The sequence below is a fragment of the Ambystoma mexicanum genome, chromosome 6p (genome assembly GCF_040938575.1).
Source record: "Ambystoma mexicanum isolate Mex_15411 chromosome 6p, UKY_AmexF1_1, whole genome shotgun sequence".
NCBI classification, from domain to species: Eukaryota; Metazoa; Chordata; class Amphibia; order Caudata; family Ambystomatidae; genus Ambystoma; species Ambystoma mexicanum.
In genome coordinates, this window is record NC_090935.1 from 589,644,799 (window position 1) to 589,664,527 (window position 19,729).

The 19,729-nt window shown below is 47.2% G+C and overlaps 1 protein-coding gene across 1 annotated transcript in view; it reads left to right on the forward strand.

Moving 5' to 3' along the window:
• The window catches only part of AP3B1 (adaptor related protein complex 3 subunit beta 1), a 2,743,269-nt gene that overhangs the window by 369,666 nt on the left and 2,353,874 nt on the right, over positions 1-19,729 (forward strand). Inside the window, exon 6 of the mRNA XM_069627424.1 lies at positions 11,858-11,924. Coding sequence (XP_069483525.1) covers positions 11,858-11,924 — 67 coding nt within the window. The remainder of the gene's footprint in view (positions 1-11,857; positions 11,925-19,729) is intronic.

Consider the following 19,729-nt stretch of genomic DNA (forward strand, 5'->3'; position numbering starts at 1 on the left):
GAATACAGAAGAGGCCGGACTTTTTTTGCACAACCATATCTTATCCGTTAGGATCGGAAGTACCAGGCCATTTAGAGAGCTAGCCATACCCCTTCTCAAGCATGTTTGGAATTTTTATAAAAATTCTAATTTTTCCAAAACCAAAGTAGCGAAACAGTTGCTGTCAGAATCCAACAGTGCTATAAGGCTATAGTTCAAGGGATCCTCCCTATTACCTTTTGTATAGATGGATATAATGATCGAGTACTCCCACGACTCTGGCAACATACCATATTTTATAATGTCAGTAAACGGCCAATAAAGGATGGTGGCCCACAACTCTTTACTCAATTTTAATATTGACTTCATGCAGCCCTTAAAGAGTATGCTTTTGCAATAACACGTTCTACATCATCTGTATCACACTCCAATTCTCATACTATCGTTTCTGATAAGTAGCTATGGGTACTTGTTTCTCCATTCTTTTGGGACAAATGGGTCAACCAATTTTCAGAGCTCACTGCATTACCCTGTAATTCGTATCGAGTATTAAGCTGTAAAAGACCCAACATTTCTTGTATTACTTCGGCATAGTGTTTTCAACATTTATTCCCCATTAACTTGTGTTATATGCTCATAATCTTTTACATTTCTTTGTATGGTCTTAATCATCTTCCAGTCCTCTCAAGGAGAGTTGTCATAACTGTTGTCTAAAAAATGTTTTCCTTGCCCAAAACCATATTGTTTATGTATCCATTTCTAACAGTAGAAACTTGCTGGGGCATGGTGTTTCTTTTTGCCACAAAAGGAACCAAAGTCGTGACTGGAGCAAGCCAGCTGCAGCTCTTTTAATTATGCATTTTTTACAAAACCCTCAATTTTCTCAACTAGGGCCCCCACCGCCCCTCCCCTTTCTAAAATGTTGTACTCCGTTCCCTGCACAATTCACTAGAAGATTTCTGTGAATCTCAGATTGGTTTCTATTTGCTTCATTGTTAAAGGATACCCATATCTTATAATCACTCAGACAGCTATTCTCTATTATCAAGGAGGAACACAGATCCAGCATAGATTTAGTCAAAAGAATATAATTGATTATTGATTTCGTCATTGCCATGTCATCTTTGGAATGAGGTCTCCTGCTACATTTTCCTTAGCAACAATTAGTTCCCATTCCAAAACTTTGCTCGCCATGTCTTGCCTTGGCGTACATTCTGCACACTGCTGCTTTCTCCGTTATTGAGGCATATGAATTCAGATTGCCTGTCAGGATGACGAAGGGTTCATTTTCAGCCAACCAATTTCCTAACCAGTCTGAAACGGCATTTAAGAATGTCTAAATCAGATGTCACTGTGTTCCAATAGAGATTTATTAGGAGGATACGTTGGGCTTTTCCCATAAAGAGGATCACACTCAAAACTGCCAAAATACCCGAATGTGCATTTGATATTAAACTTACAGATTTTGTTGTGGCATTCCTGATTGCAATTAATAGACCTCCTGAGGGTCTTCCTCCATTTACATTAGTGGCAGCCTGTTGTATGATTGTGCACCCATGCCATATTTTAGACATCAGCCATGTCTCCAGAATAATGATTGTGTCACCATTATCCTGATTACCATTCTCACCTTCATTTGACATAAAGCTGTTGAATCCTCTGGTATTCCAAACCAGCAGTCTCAGCTCGTCAAAGACAATCTTTATTCCTCTCGTTGGTAGACCCTTTGAGTTTTATCCCCCAGGCGATCCATAACTGTATGGGCCTGTGCCTGGCTCGATTTATTTGCACTATCATTTATTACTGTATCTTGATCTTTATCCACTTTAGATGCCATTGTGAGATCAATACCCCTTTCTTGCTAAGTTAAGCAACCATATTTTAATAATTCATTTAGTTACCCCAACATGGTTTTTAAAACAAAGGTAAATCTCCAATGGACTTATACCAGCTCAGTGCCAGCACCAAAGGGGAAACTGATATGAGCTATATTAATAGTATATATACTCCAAGACTGGAATTTCATGTAAAAGCCTTAGCACGTTAGAGCGATTTAGGACTGTTCAAGCCTACTTTTGGTCTTCATTCAAAATGCAATTTATTTTTCTCCACATAATTTTGATGTTGATCTTTGTTCTCCTGTGCTTGTCTAATTAAAGGGTTCCTATTCCTATTGACGACCCAATTTCTTGTACTTTCTTATTTTGCACTGACATCATTTACCCCAAACGGCTTGGATGGTTGTTTTTTATCACCCAATTTCCCACCCTACACAGTTAGGCCCGGGTACGAAGCTCAATGGTGAACAAATTGGTTCTACGCCTGTTTGCTGTAGTGTTGAAACTTCACTTCCCTACCCCATAATACTCACCTTATTAGGCGTTTTCTGATTACTTGGGGGTTGGGTAGAGTACTTTGCGCTGTTGAAGATGAGCCCACCGTTCCTTTAGATCTACATTGTCTGAGGGCTCCCTCTTATCGATTTGATCCACTATGAGATTTTTTACGGGCTACATCTTCAATTATAAATCTGTTATCTTTGTTGCGCCTAATTTCAGAGAAAAAAAAGCACCATTTATTAAATCGTTCGATTTCTTTCCATTCCAGCTTTATTAATACCAAACATTGCCCAGCATTTACTATAGCGCCTAATGACGTAGCGCTAGGATCACTCCTAATCTTCAGCGAATATAACCCTAAGGGAAATGAGGTCAAAGGCGCCGAGGCCTGCAGTCACACTTTCCCCTACACCTTCCTGCGGCCACGTTGGGTTATGAGTTTGTCCATGAAAGGCAAAAGAGCTCAATGGCTAGGAGGCCTGCAATCACTCTTTCCCCTACACCTTCGAACGGCCTTGCTGGGATATGAGTTGGCCCTTGAAAGGGAAAAGAGCTCAAAGGCTCCGATGCCCACAGTCCCTCTTCCCCCTATGCCTTCCAACAGCTGTGCTGGGATTATGAGTTGATCCTTGAAAAGGAAAAGAGCTCAAAGGCTCTGAGACCCACAGTCACTCTATCCCCCAAAAAGGTTGAAGTTCTGTGTCAATTGTCCTCCTAAAGGATGTAATTACAGTTACTCCCAGTACTCTTACGTCCCCTCCCCTTTCTTCCATACTGTATGGGCGTCCCTTCCAAGGAATGGGAGACGGAACCTTTTTCAACAGAAAAAACCTTCTTCCCCTTTCATTTTAGAGGTGCAGCCCAGGGAGCGTGCGCTGTCCTGACTCCGCCCTCTGGCGCCACACTGCAGTCCCCTTTTCCGCGTCGACGGGAACGGGCCGAATTCAACAGCGCTCCTGGGTTTGGCTACGGCCATGTAATTCCACACGCGCATACTTCTTCTTTGTCTTCTTTTTTGTCTTTTTATCATTCAGGTACTCGGAACTCAGGCATCACACTCCTCCCCGACGCATGTCGACTTCTACAGGGTTTAACAGGTGTCCAACTTGCAACAGGGTCTTCCATATTTCAGACCCCTACGCCCTCTGCCTACGTTGCCTTTGCCCAGACCACGGTTGGCAAGCTTGTTCAGTGGAGGGAGCTTTTCCAGAGGTCTCCTCCAGATGACTTCAAGAACTTTGTGAAACATCGAAACAGGCCCAAGTTAGGGCCGATATTTTCCATTCACATCCCGCAAGGGAGACTCCTTCCCAGGGACTCTCGTGCACGGGAGGGACTGCTCCGGCCCTTCTACCAGCATGTGCACCGAGGCTGCTGCAGCTACCGGCCCCCGGGCCGAGGGATCAGTGGTTCCTCCCGGTGCCAGTGTTGAGGGACTGAAAGGGTCTTATTCGGGGTCTTCACCCGAGGGGCTCTGCCCTTATACTGGCACCATGGCCGAGGCGCTTTGCCCTTATACCGGCAATATGTCCGATGGGGTGGCTAAACGCAGCTCTGCCGACCCCTGGGTCGAGGGTGCCACACCTATGGGGCCTAGGCCTGAGGAGCAGGGTAGGCCTTGTGATACAAACACAAGAGTCCTGGAGGAGGCCAGGCCCAGCGGGCCGAGGAACACGTCGCAGGCACGTGGCAGGCAACCCGTCAAAATGGCTGCCGCGCCAGGAAGAGGCACCCGTCTGACGCCATTCTACGAATTCGGCGAAGAACGAGTGTCTAGGTGGGACTGGCTTCAACCCTGTACGTGGCCTACAGCCTGGCCCTCTTAGCGCAGGGCAGCTTTCCTTTGCGCTCATATGGACAGGGTATGCAGCGGCCTCAGCAGCCTCCCGCTACCCTGTCAGCAACCCCTGCCACCGCTTCAGTCAGTGGGAAGGTTTTCTTCAAGAGGTTCTTCGGCCTCATGAAGTCACCTCGGATGGGCGTTATCCTCAGTCGTCATCAGGGAAGTCATTCCCACCATGCTAGCAGCACCACAGACGACTCCGTCGGCACCCCAGGCCCCGGGGCAGCCGCCTCCTCCGGCTCCACAGCCGACCCCTCAACCTCCGCCGCCGCCTCAGCCTCCGGCCGCGGTCCCTGTACCCCAGCCACCGGCGCCAACTACTCCTCTTCCACAGGATCCTCCAGATCCGGAGGATACGGATGAGGAGGATCCCGACACACCATGCTCAGCCAGGGCCTTCCACGAACGGCTTGCTGGCCAGCAGAGGGGGGTTCTGGCTGAAGTCCTCACACGACACCCCTTTGCCAAATCAGGGATTCTTATGCAGACCGATGTAATTTCCCTGGCCAAGAAGGGCTGGCTCAAACCCCACTCGGCCCAGCCGGTCAATCGATGCCTGGACGCCAAGTATAGGCAGATGGAGGGGATACACTCTTGCTTTCGGCCCACCCTCAGCCACAGTCCTTGGTGATCGCTGCAGCATCACTATACTCCACGCCTCAGTCGTCCTCAGCCGCCTCCTCTGCGGCGCTGCTAGGCAAGGAGGATAAGATCTTTGAGGCGTATGGCAAGAAACTCTATTCCAACGCCAACCAAAGATTATGGCGGGAAATTGCAGACTTCCTCACGGATCTCCCCACCCAGAGCCAATCACGATTTAAGGCGGGGCTAGCCGATGCCAAGCTGGTGGCGCATGATCTTATGACATACACAGTGACCCATATTGACATCTCAGGCCATGCCATCTGTATTGTCACGGACATGAGGAGGACAGCCTGGCTCCGGGCAACAAAATTCAACCCGCATGTCCACGAACGCATACTAGATCTACCGTTCAGGGGGTGGGGGGGTCTTTACCTCTTCCACTCATCTATGGACAAAGAGCTGGACAAGAAGAAAAACAGCTCACAAACAGCTAAGTCTTTATCCATCCTTACAAAGACCACGCCCAAATCATACACTCAATCTCAGCAGCGCTCAGAAAGGGGTTGTACGTACGGAGGGTTACACGGCTTCCAGGAACGCAGACCCAGGCAGCCAGACCGCTTGCAGTCTCAGAACAGGCGCAAGCAACAAAAAGGGGGCTGGGGGGACAGGACACGCCCCTTCGGGTCCACGTGTCTCTGATGGGGCGCAAGCTTGCTCTCCATGCATATAGCTGGTGCCAGAATTTTGCGGACTCCTGGATCCTTTCTGTAGTATCCACGGGGTATCGCCTTCCTATCTCAGCCTCTCCTCCCTCTTCCCCTCCACTCCCACAGGTTGGGACAGCAACTCTTTTGGCGGAGATCCGTTTGCTCGTAGAGAGCCAGGCAGTGGAGGAAGTCCCAGCCTCCCAGCGAGGCTTTGGCTTTTACTCCAGGATTTTTGCCATTCAGAAGAAGAACCAGGCGGGCCTGAGAGTTGTGCTAGACCACTCCAACCTCTCCTTACCCCTGCAAAAATTCAAGATGGTTACGCCAGCTTTTATAACAGAGACATTGGACAAGGGAGACTGGATGTGCTCTCTGGATCTGAAGGACGCGTACCTACACGTCACGATTTGGCAGCCCCATCGTTCTTCCTATGGTTCAAGATCATGGGCTACCATTTACAATACAAAGTCCTTCCTATTGGCCTCAATTCGGCCCCCAGGGTCTTTACCAGACTCATGTATGCGGTGACTGCCCTCCTCAGAGCGCAGGGCCTCCACATCTACCCATACCTCGATGACTGGCTCGGTGGGGCTACATCTCCGGAAGCGGTTCACCACTCTTCCCATGCCCTTATGAACACACTGCACAATCTGGGCTTCTCGCTCAATCTCAAGAATTCGCAGCTGCAGCCCACGCAGAATCTGACATTCTTGGGCCTTATGTGGGACATGTGCTCTGAGAAGGTCTTCCCTTCGGAGGACAAAATCTCGGCCATCAAGAGGGCCACCAACCACTTCGTCAGCAGAGGTGTGACCTCGGCATGGTGGTACCAACATCTGCAGGGTCTACTGGCAGCGGTCCTATTAAATGTTCCACACACGAGACTAAGGATGAGGAGGATTCCGCTGCACTTCGCTGCCTCATGGAACCAGGAGCTAGCCTCTCAATCCGAGATGATCAATGTTCCTCCATCTCTCCACCCCGACCTGACTTGGTGGTCCAGAGACTGCAACCTACGGACGGGCAAGCCCTTACGGCCGCCTTCTCCGCCTCACCTGGACTACTGGAGCAGGAATACCATATCAATTGGCTAGAGCTGAACACCATCTGGCTGGCGCTTAGGGCATTCCTACCACTTCTCAGAGGCAAGGTTGTCCTCATCCAGACGGACAACTCGACCAGCATATACTACGTCAACAAGCAGGGAGGCACCAGATCCCCTCTGCTGTGCAGACTGGCGATCAGCATGTGGAAGTGGGCCCTGGAAAATATTTACCTCACGGCAGTCCACCTCCAGGGGGAATCCAACCTGGAAGCGGACAGGCTCAGCAGACTGGGAGCAGACAATTACGAGTGGCAGTTAAACAACCTCGTTATTCAGGAGATTTTCAACAGGTGCAGTCACCCCCAGGTGGATCTCTTTGCCACCTGGCTCAACAACAAGTGTCTCCAGTTCACATCCTGGCAAGGTCTGGGCCCCGGCTCTCAGGGTGATGCATTTCACCTCCAGTGGACCGGCATGAAAGCCTACGCCTTTCTGCCCACTCCCCTGATTCACAGGATAATTTGCAAAATCAAGGAGTCTTGCCAACTCCTCATCTTAATAGCTCCATGGTGGCCGGCCAGGCCATAGTTTTCGGAGCTCCTCAGCCTCTCGGAAGTGCCCCCCCAAATCACCTCCCGACGGGCCCAGCACATCTGCTGGCACAGCAGGGGGCCAGACTCATCCACCCTGCGCCAGAGAAACTAGCCCTCACAGCGTGGTACCTGGTCAGGGAATGCTTCGGCACCTTAGCCTCTCACAGGCCAATCTGGAGATCATACAGGGGGCCTGGAGCAAAGCTACCAGGGCCTAGTACAAGAGCAAATTGACCAGATTCTGCCACTGGGCAGACTCCAAAGCAATCAACCCTCTGGCGTGCACCCTGGACCACGTGCTCTCCTTTTCGTCGCACCTCGCCCACTCAGGCGTGCAGGTGGACATCTGCTGCACATACCTCGCAGCCATTGGGGCTTACAGGAACTCGGAGGAAGGCATTTTCTCCTCCTTCAACCCTATAGTCAAGAAACATCTGACAGGACAAGGCTCTACCCGCCCGTCAAGAGACTGCACCCTGTGTGGGACCTCAACATAGTCTTGTGCGCCCTCACTCACAACCCGTTTGAGCCAATGGCATCCGTGGAAATCAGGCTTGTCACCATCAAGACGGCCTTACTAGTCGACCTCACCTCGGCTCGTAGAGTCAGCGAAATCCAGGTGCTGGTCGCCTTGGAACCATCTACTATCTTTCACAAGGACTAAGTAGTCCTGCGGGAACACCCGGCATTTCTGCCCAAGGTTTAGTCTGCTTTCCACTTGAACGGGGAAATAGTCCTTCCTACGTTTTTTCCCGATCCCAAGGACGAAGCACAGAGTGCTGCACTGCCTGGATGTCAGGCGTGCCCTGAATGTCTACTTGGACAGGACCCAGTGCTTCCATAAACCGGACACACTGTTTTTTACTTTCGGAGGCTCAAGAACAGGCTATCTGTCCTCTAAGGCTTCCATATCCCGCTGGATGGTCTCTGCCATCAATAAAGCGTATGAGGGCCAGCATAAGCTTCTCCCGGCCAACATGCACGCCCACGCAGTCAGGGCCAAGGCAACGGCCATCGCATTCCAGCGCCATGTCCCTTAGCGAGTCATAAGCAGGGCGGCCACCTGGGCCTCTCCCTCGGCTTTCTGCAAGCATTACTGTTTGGATGCCGGCTCTAGATCTAATGTGGCCTTCAGCCAGGCGGTTCTCAGGAACCTATTCACTTAAGGAGGGTCTCCTGTCCACCCTGGGGCTACAATCGGTTGTAATCGCCCATACAGTATGGAGGAAAGGGGACGGGACGTAAGAGCAATAAGCTGCTCACCTTAGTGACTAACATATTCTTAGTCCATAGTCGCCTTTCCTCCATACGTCCCACCAACCTCCCCCCTAATAATACTGGTGTCATTAGAAAAATGTTAAATCTATTGTCGACGCATCAATGGGGACTTGGGTATGGCGCCAGAGGGTTGAGTCAGGGCAGCGCATGCTCCCACGTGCCTCTAAATTTAAAGGGGATGAAGGTTTTTTCTGGTGAAAAGGGTTCTGCCTCCCGTCCCTTGGAAGGGACGCCTATACAGTATGGAGGACAGGGGACTATAGACTAAGAGTACGTTAGTCACTACAGTGAGTAATTTATAATTTTTCTTCCTTTTTGCTCTGATTAGACGCAGCACCTTTGGCACATGCCACTTGCGGCGGTCATAAAACGATTGCGGTATAGTAATAATTAGTTGCCACCGACGCTGTACCCAGTCAAGTGTGGGTGTAAAGTTCATAGGCTCGTGGGCTGAAACCAGTTAAACTCCAGGCATAATCGCTTGTAGGGCCCAGGCAGACTACAGTGAAATAATGTTCAGCAAGGCACTAATAGTAAGGGTACGTCCAGCAGAAAACAATTGCAAAGCACACATTCCTCTACCTCTTTTAACCACCCTGTGCCTCGTCTGCTGTGAAGATCGTCCACTATCAGTCTATTGGACCCATCCTCGCCGCCCCTCCCCCCCACTGAACTGCCGCTCTATATTGCACACACTTTGCTGTGTTGAGTGTAATAAGCAGTCACGTTTCTCCTCCTCTTAAGATCAATGGGCAGTGTAGAAAGACTCCGATTTGGGATGGCATGCATAGCAGTGCAAGATTTTACTTGAGGATAGCCAGTTGTGAAAAACACTGAGCGCAATATGAGGCAACACACCTTGATAGGGACAGCCAGATATGAGACATATTATATAAAATCAAACTGTTTAATGTGCATCCAAATGTAAAACATTGAAAAACATACTGCAATGCAAAGCTTTTGCCAGGGATGCCCATCTGTGAACGAAACAGTACAGTGTCTCAGGCATATTTAGAAGTGAGAATGTGCCTAAAACAATGCCAGACCCTTTTTGGGGGGGATACGTAGGTGTGATCAATATGGAGAATTCTATGTAGCTATGAACCTTCACAGATGTAGAACACTATTTAAAGTGAAACAACTCAATTCACCTTCTCAGGGACACCTAGATGTAAAGCAAAGCAGGGCACAATATACATCACTACAATGTCCTTTAGAGGACCTATATGTGAACACAGCAAGCTGTAATTTGGAAACAATGCAGCACACTTTCATGGGGCTCGTTAGCTGTGAGGCAAGGATTATTGCTAGTGATTACTCAGGTGTCGGAACATGGGGAATAATATGTGGCAATGCACTTTCACACAACGGCACAAAACATAGAAACTCAGTGTGACCTTAGGGATGCCTATATTTGAACGCAGCAGTACATTGTTGGGACTGGTTCATTGTGAGGCAGTATGTAAAATGAGGAAAGGTCTTTTGTTGGGGATATGTCGGTGTGTGGAATTGATGCATTATCCAAGGAATAACTATTTGAGCACACTTAATAAGGGCCCCCAGATATGAAACACTGTAGTGTATGAAGTAAAGCAATTCAGTTCAAGTCAATGCCCCATCTCAGTGCCACCCATATGTAAAACATAACAGGAGGCAATGTAATGTACGATTACAATTTAGAGACAATGCAGCATGCTTTCTTAGGGATAGTTGGATGTGAGACAGTATGTACAAAAAAATGTGAGGCTTGTCGTTTTGGGATACAAACGTCGGTGGAGAGGCACTAAGGAGCACACTGTGGCAGTGAAGTTCAACAGAGGACCCAGACGTGCAACAACATAGTAAACCAATTCAGTTTTTCAGTGCACATTCTTAAGTATATCTTAGCGTTAGTGCACTTTCCAATGGGTGCATCGATGGGAGACTGTAACGGAGCACAAAATACTAAGTGTAATGGACCCCTGGGTGGGAGTTGGTGCACAGTACGATTCCAGTGGGATTTCTTAAAGCAAGCTAGGAGTGAGATAATATGTAAGATGCTGTGGCATAATTACCTTACAAAGGGCATGCCTCCAATTTTCCTCCTTCCCTTTCCAGGTTACACCCCCAATATCTTGAAGACATAAACTATTGTATCCTCTTCACCACTGTACTCAGAATGGTTTGACTTTTATTCTTTTTTTAATTGCTTCCGTTTCACAGATGCAGAGTTCACCTGTATTTTGAAAGGAACCACATGTCAATCAACCTCACTATGACCTCCTGTTCCCCTTGTGAGCAGTAAACTGACAGAAAGGCTTCAGCAGTGTTACTAAACAGTCAAATAGATGTTTGCATTCACTGCATAATTACATTCTGCAACTCATTTTATTTTTTTGTATAAGTTGCTTTTAACAGATTAAGTAAGCTGCCCATGATTACACAGTTTAGTTAAGTGGTCAAGCCGGGATTTGAGCTCATGCAGCAATTTCAATATTTAGTGTTCACCACATTGTTTACGTATTCTTGCAGCAAGGGGCAACTATTTCAGACAATTTCACTTTTAAGAATTGAAATAATACTGTTTTGTAGACCTATTTTTTTAAAGTTCCCAAATTACATTAACTAACTAAAGAGTACACGGTTCAGAACGGACGCTGCATCCTGGAAAATTCAGTCAAAGTTGGAAAGTGTACAAAGGATATTTTTGAGAACGAGATCCCTAATGCTGGATTCTGGGAAACCTAGGAAAAAGTTCCAAGGAATCCATAAGTATTTCTGTGAAAGGAAAGTCCTGATGCTACAGTCTCTGAAATATTGAAAATATCAACTAGAGCAAAGTCACAATACCAAGGCAGTGCATACTGGAAAATTAAATGAATTTCCCAAGGAAGCATGAAGACCATCTCTGACCAGAAACACCATTCTGACAACAAAACTGTTCCAAAGCCTTTCTTCCTCTTGTTGACCCCCGCCAGTCTTTGATGACTCCCCATAAAATTGCCCTTTCCCTGTCTCTGCAAGGGCATGCAATCTATCTAAATGCAATTCTGAAATCAATCAAATGTATAAACTCTGCGTCCTCATGGGGGAATTTATTTGATAAGAACAGCAATCTGAGAGCCAACTCAAATCTGAGCCTTCTCTCAAGATAATTATACTGATTTTTCCCCGTTGACTTAAGCCAGCCCAGAAGCAGGTGGGAGAGTGCTGCACGTTTACAATGGGCTGGCTCGGCTCCTACGTAATGGGACATGGTTCCAGCAAAATGGCGACCTCTCACTCATTATTGCGGGTTCCGCCACTGGATTTCTTCCTATTTGCAATTATCCTGTTGTATATACATTGGTTTTGTAAAATACAGGTAGTGATCATGTTTTTTCTTGTTAAATGGTCCTCTGATTTCTTTTGATGTGTTTTCAAATAAATGTGGAGTTTTGCTTTGTTTTGTTTAAAATTCTTCATTACAAACACGTCTAAAATGAAATAATTTTTTCGATTTTTAGCCTTGATCCAGATCAAAAAGAAATGTTAATAGAAGTAATTGAAAAACTTCTGAAAGACAAAAGCACGGTAAGTTTTGGAAATCTAGGGTGACAATAGTAGTCTGATTTTCCCTAGTATTGATTTATAAATGTTAGTAATGTTGCAATATGAACTAGATGTAAACCTATTAATGGTTCTTTATGTTCACCATAACTTGTTACTTTTTTGGGGGGGGTTTACCATTGTAGTAATTTTTGCAAATTGCAGACCAAAATAAATATACTCAAGCCACAAAATATGGAATTCATATTATATTCCTTCTAGATTTTGATAGTACATCATTCATGTCCAGTCACTTATTTGAAAATAGCAATGTTTAAATCGCTTCCCAAAGTTTTTCTGTAGCTTTTCTCTTAGTTGTACTCGCACCTTGGTGTTGAGCACAAGAAGGACATTCACCAGTGTCTGGCACCACTACAAGTCTTGGGAATGGGCTGCAGCAATTCCAAAGTACTAACAAAGAGATGGAACTGCTCAGCTTTGCTCAGCACAATCTCTTCTTTTATTTCACATTTACAGGCTCATACAAGATCATACCTGAGAGGCAGATACCCATTTCCCCAAACCACCTTCCACCAACCTCCCAAATGTGATCCAGTGCCAAAATGTTTGCCCATCCCACCTTCTATTACTTCTGTTTAACAGGCTGTTGTTGGTGGAAAAAAGTGTCACCTTCATAGATGTCTGCTCCCATAACTATAATCAGGGACAGTTATTATGTTTTAATTTGTTTTATTTTTATTAAGTGTATATAGTTAATTACAAACTTTTCACTTTTTCATCCAACAATCAAATTAAATAACCGTTCCCATTATTCAAAATTTCCCCACCCTCCACTTAATATCCATTCCTTAGTCATAACTCAAGTTTTATCTGAAGATTTTATATTTTAGACCTTATCCCCTTCTTCTCCTTCAATTGTTTTACATTGCCTCAAGAAGTTTAACCGTTGCAAAATTGACTCTGGTTTTGCCCCCATACACGAGGTCCCACCATTTCTCCACATCTAGCCCCGCTATTTCAGAGATTATTTTATATAGGTGGATTGTTCTCAAGTCTTTTAGCATTGGTGTAAAGCAAGGTCAAATGTTTCAAAGTTTCTCTCAGTGAGTCACAAAGAAGGCAGTTGATTGATCCCTGGTGCCTATCATAGCTCTGAAGAGGGGATTTATTGTGCAGAACATTGAGCCTAAATCTCAAAAACATGTGTCTTTGCTTGCATTGTGGAAACGTTTCTAAGTATCCAGGAGTCGTGTTCAAAAGCCTATAGTTCTTTTTTGAGTGTGCTAGAGTGGCTGACAATGGTCTTTTTTTTTCTTCCGTCACTCACCAGTAATCAACCCATAAGATATTTTTTACCAACATTTACGAACATTGGATTTTTGCATAGGGTTTAAATGGATAAACCTAGGTTCTCAAGTATTGATGTGCAGTCCTTTTCCATCATTCACCTTTTGTATATAGAAGATTGTAATAGGTTGAAGGGAGAATTTCCCATACCTTCTGCCAATCGTCCTGCCTTGTACTGTGAGACTTAACTTTAGATTTCAAGCAGTCAATCCATGTTTCTCTCCTTTTGTCATACTTATCATTGTGACCAAATATTTTAATTCTTTGATTGGTGTCAGTTGTTTCCAGTCGAGCAACCAACTTTCTTCTTTCTTCCTCTCACAACCCCAAATATCATGATCTTGGATTTATCAGCATTGATTTTTCAAGCTGTTTTTATCCACATACTTCTGGAGAATATTTAATTTCCTTTGTAGCCCAATCTTGGTCTGATGCACGAGGACCAAGTCGCCTGAGTATAAAAGTCAGCTGACCTTCATTTATTAAATATTGGTGGAAATGCTGTTAGATCTTTCAGAACCCTTTTCAAATCTTCTATAAAGAAGTTAAATGGAATTGGAGCAAAAGGCCATCCTGTTTTAGCCCTTTTGAGGTTTCAGTTTTGTTTGTGATGGTTCCTTGTTAATCCATCGTGATCTGCATGCTTGTTCCTGAATACAGGTCTTTTATCGCTGATAAAAGGATCATTCGGGCATCCGCTATATTCAAGGCTATACTCTCAAAGGCTTGTTGAAGATCAATGCTTGCCATGTACAGTTTTTGTTTCTTATGGCCTGCTCGCTTTTTAACAGACCCAGTAGTAGTAGGTTTAGACTGCACCCCACTTCTTTGACAAAACCAGCCTGTCTGTTATCGAGGTTCTTCGACAACTTAATCCACTCTTTCAGTCCCCTAAGGAGAGTCATTGCAAAGATTTTTCCCAGGATGTCGAGTAGTGCGATTGGTCTGTAATTGGTAGGTAATGAGCGGTTTCCTTTTTTAAAAATCGGTACCACTATCGCCGCTTTCCATGATTCTGGGATTTTGCCTATCTTCATTATTCTTCTGTATAAACTGTCTCACAGCACTGCCTACTGCTCTGGGGAAGCTTTCAAGACAGGTTTGAAATCCCATCAGGTCCTGGAGTGTGCCATTTGCTTTCATTTTTTATAAGCAGTTCGATCTTCTCTCTTTGGAATTCAATAATCTAACTCTGTATGTCTTTCCTTCCCAGCTTCGTCTTCATGAATATGTTGTTCGCTGCTTCAAACACATTTCTAAAATGTAGAACCCATGTTTCCTCAGGAATAGCGTTAGCTAGGTGTGGATTCACTGATCTTGCTCTATCATTCAGTAATTGACACAACTTCCTACTATTTGTGTTGGATAATGCGTTCAACATACTCTCGGCGTCATTTTAGAGGAGCCCTACTTAATACAGACTATGCCAGTTCTTGTATCTTTGTTTTTCTTTACGCAGCAACTCATTATTCACCAAGTCATCTCTCACATGACTTTTCTCAGTAGTTTCTTTTGTAGGGCTATGTCCTTATCATAAATGTGGAGTGCTTTGAATTTAGGTTATAGATGTTTCTTTACGTTCATTAAAGTCTATCAGAACTTGATCGTAGTCCACTTTCTGTTCCTTCTTTTGCCATATCACAAGATCTTATATCAATAGGGGAACATCTCTTGGCAGAATCTGCAATGTATTATGTCCTCCCTCTAATCCTATCACTTGGTTCCATAGTTGTTTACCTTATGTCGTTCCCAAAATAGTTGTTAAAATTGGGTCATGATCACTGTGTCGAGCCTGCTCAACAACCAAGGATATGATGTCTGGGAGTACGTTTTTTGACACAAAGAAGTAATCCAAGATAGCCTTGTTGGATCCATTTCACTATTAGGGGCTGCTGGTATGTCACGTTTTGATGTTTCCATTAAAGAGGTAAATCCCTCTTAATTCCATTTCTTCCAGCCATGTTTGACCCCAACAGTTTTTGTTTCCAATTTCTTTACATGTTCTGCTTCTTTGGATTCCTGTGCTCCCTCAAGACAGTTTGCATTTAAATCGCCACATATTATTGGAATGTCTGTGTAGTCCTCTGACATTTGATCCATCCACTCAGTTACAGGATCAACAATATAGATTTAAAAGAAGGTGCTAGAGAGCCAACCAAGATGGCGGCTCCTTAGCGAGCTCCGGCGTCAAACTCCTAATAAATCCTGAAAAGGATAGATTCCAGGCTCATCTACACCCGTTTCTGCCCCCAGGTGCTCCCTCTTCCCCCCCCCCCCCGACACACAACAACGAGAAAACTCAGCCACCAAGAGCTCTTCGCCCTCACAGCAGCATAGCCGCTCTTCCGCCCCCGAAGAAGACTGCAGCAGGGCCCAACCCTCTGCAACCCGGTGAAGGCCAGCGGAGGCGGCTCCCCTCACGCACGGCCACGGTGGGCCCGGAGAGTAAGGTGAGGTGTGCCCTGGCAACATCTGTGGCGTGGCCTGAGGAGGACTCGCCCCAAGGCTGGTCGCACACGCAGGGGGCAGATCCACGGCCACCGCGTCCACCTGCCGGTGAGAATTTGAGCAGGCTGACAGCGCAGCGGAGAGCGAGGCGAGCGATGCCGCAGCAGCAGAGTGGGCGTCCAGAGTCACAGTAGCCCCCCAACCTCTGATGCCAGGGATGGAGAGGAAGGGGTGAGACCCAGAGGAGGAGCCGACCGTCTGCAGGAAGACGCAGCTGGGGGGAAGCAACCCGCTCCCTGCAAGTTGAGAAGTCCCTGAGCCCTCGCCCTCCCCCAGAAATCACCCAGGAAGCTGCTCCAGATCAAAGCAGTAAGCCCTGTGGTGCAGGCGACAGCGTTAAGCAACAGTCCCCACGGGCCCACAGAAGGGGGCCCAGCAACGCAGTGACTATAGAACTGGACCATCCGGTGGCGAGCCTGACAACCCCTCCCCCCACCCTTCCGGACCCGGGGAGAAATAAAAAACGCCAACCTGGACTGGCAGCCTGCCCAGACGCAGACCCTGAGCAGGGCAAAGGTCCCTCCACAGCTAACGGAAGAAAGAGCGCCTGTACCATCACGCAGGCACCCCCCACGGCGCTTCAACCACACAACACCACCCCAAGTTGGGTGAGGACTCCCAGCGCCACCTCTCCAGCCTTGAGCAGTGCCCAGATAAGGCAACTATGCCACTCAGCACCGGGCCCACCCCCTGCACACAACCTCCAAGCAGAAGTATTTGCACCGTGAACTGGGTCTGCAGCCTCAACCACGCACCGTCATTCCTCACAGGGTCATACGTCCTTAAGCCCCATCCCCCTCAATCCTGAAGATCAAAAAGTGGAAGGACCTATACAGCAAGGACGAATCAGCCCACAAAATGGGGAAAACTGACAAACCACAGAGAAAACTCACGCTCGAATCGGGATCAGTGGCTAAAACACTCATACCAAACATCCGATCCCGAAGATACCCTGCAACTCGATAATGACGCCGACCAATCCATAGACATCAAAGGGATCCTCCTCGAGCTCAAATCCGGCCTCGGCAACATCGACAGCAAGCTCGACAACCTATCTTCAAAGGTCGACCAGATCCAGCACCGACTGGATAAACATGGCGATAGACTGGACACAGCCGAGCAAAGGATTTCAGACCTAGTCGATCACACACTATCCCTGGCATCGACACTTTTGACCATGGAAACGCAAATGAAGGCCGTGGTGGCCAAGAATGAAGATCTCGAAGGGCAATCACGCCGAAATAACATCAGGATTCTTGGGGTGAGAGAACACCAAATCACAATAAAAATGGAGGACTACGTAGAACTAATCTGCACAACATTGTTCGGCCGCCCAGCACTCTGCAACCTGTTCGTAGTAGAGCGAGCCCACAGAGTCCCCGCCAACCGCCCCATCCCCGGGATACCACCCCGTCCGATCAAAGCTAAACTTCTTAACTATAAAGACCGCAACACGATACTTCGCCTGGCCAGAGAGAAGGGAGATCTAAACTACGACAGGGACAACTTGCAATTCTTTCTGGACTTCGGCCCATCAGTCCAGACACAACGAAGAACATTTGCCGGGGGTAAAAAGACGTTTGCAAGATAATCAAATGCTTTACTCCATGATATTCCCAGCCAAGCTGCGCATTCAGCACAAAAGAAAATCCAATTCTTTAATACCCCTGAAGAAGCAAACTCTTTTCTGGACAAACTGGGCTGTAAAACCGGAACGAACAACCCGCGACCTCCGAGGAGAGAACGTCCTGTAAGAGTTCCCCCCGTGACACAGCTCACCATGGGAAGGGGATCAACCCAACCCCCCAGGGCATCTGCCTGGAATCTCAGATAGCAAAAATTTGAAAGGGGGCGACGACCCTTGGGAGGTCACTAGCACCCCAAGCACAGCAGAGTTATGTTTTGGGACTTTGGAAAGGGGTACATGTCAGGCAAGTTGGGAGTTGCCTGCGATGGGGAGGGAATTTGTTTAACGTTTGATAGACAAGCCTGCCGAGAGCCGAAACTCCACCGCCCATCTTCTCGAGTGCCAGAAAAAATACTCCAAGATAGCCCACAGATCCAGAATGGAGGCTTCCATACACTAACCCACAAACGAGCAGAAGCCCGTAGCCAATGGAACTGGGGTCCTAAAACAAGTCAACGAGTCATTGCAGCGTCACATACAAGTTAGCCTCATGGAATATTAGAGGTGGCAACCACCCGACAAAGACAAGAAAAATAACCCAATACCTTCGGAGACACAAAATAGACATCGCTCTGCTCCAAGAAACTACCCCGCCCCCACCTCCCGGGTAAGGAAAATCGCTGGGCCCGTGAATGGGGATGCCATAGATACTTTTCCTCGTATTCTTCATACTCAAGAGGGGTGGCCATCCTGATGATAGATAAAAGCCTAAAATTCAAGGTACTATCGACCTACAAGGACGCTACAGGCAGGGCACTACTCGTACATGAAATACTAGAGGGGAATAGAACTCCTCATTGTGAACTCTTACGGTCACAATATCGATGGGGCAAACAACTTCGAATGGGTCATGACACACCTCGAGGAAGCTGGGTCAGCCACGATAATCTGTGGCGGCGACATGAACACCATACTAGACCCCCAACTAGACAAATCACACCCAACTTCCAATACTCCCCCCAAAGCCGCACTCCAAATTCGCGAAATCTGCAGAGCATACGGCCTTGGAGACGCAACATGGGACATCCCGAGACTACACGTTCCACTCCTGGGTTCATAAAACAAGCTCCCGTTTAGACTACTTCCTGGTAGCCTGGAGCTGCAATGAGGACAATGCCACATCCTGCCAAGGACAATATCAGATCATTCAACGGTTACGCTGGAGTGCACCCCCCCTGGCCAGCCGAAAGGGGAGCGCCACTGGAGATTCAAACCGGGAGCGCTACTGGATCAAGTGTTCGAAGAGGAGCTCTGTAAGGAGATCGCCTCCTTCTTAGAGAACAACCAAGGCTCAGTGACATCCGCCGGGACACTGTGGGAATCCCTAAAATGTTAAGTAAGAGGAGTGTGCATAGGCAAGGAACATGTAAGTTTGAAACTCATTAGAAGAGAGCTCAACGCAAGCAAAGCCTGTCAAAAGACCTTGAACACCACCCGACACCCACAGACCTGCGAATATTCGCGACACTAAAGAAAGAACTGGACACATTCACGAAGCGGCCGTCTGCAAAATAAAATTTCTAACCCGAGGCCACTGCATCTGCCAATATGACGAGGGACAAAAACCAGGGGCCCTCCTAGCAAGACTGATGGCAGCAGACAGAGCACCCTCTCAGATAACACAAGTACACAACCACGGAGGCCATCTGGTCCAAACAGACAAAGCAAAGAAATAGCGGAAACTTTCCGAACCTTTTACCAAAATCTCTATGAATTCAAAAAAAGCGCCAAGCAAGACGAACTTCAGAAATACTTAAACGAAATTGAGCTATACTGGGTGGATGCCGCGTTAAGAGAGCTACTAAATCAGCCCATCACACTGGAGGAAATCCATCTCGCAATTAAAGACCTCCCCAAGACCAAAGACCCCGGCCCTGATGGATTGATAGGGGAATTCTATAAAAACTTTGTCCCCCCTCTTAGTGCCCCTACTGCTTCAAGTATATGAGGAAGCACTCGACAAAGGAACCCTCCCCACAATGCTCCGTGAAGCCAATGTGGTTTTACTACACCAGGCGGGGAAACCCCCAGAGGACTACAGCTCCAACAGACCAATTTCATTGATCAATCTTGACAATGAGATACTGGCCAAGATCCTAACCACCGGGTTACTTGCGCTGATGCCAGCCCTGGTACTCGCAGATCAAGCAGGGTTCATTCCCGGGCGAAGCACGACATTTGGTATAAGGTGAATGTTCGGAGTCATGGAGGGACTGGACCCATCCCAACAAGCAGTGGCGACCCGCCTGGATGCGGAAAAGGCCTTCGACTCTGTCGAATGGCCCTT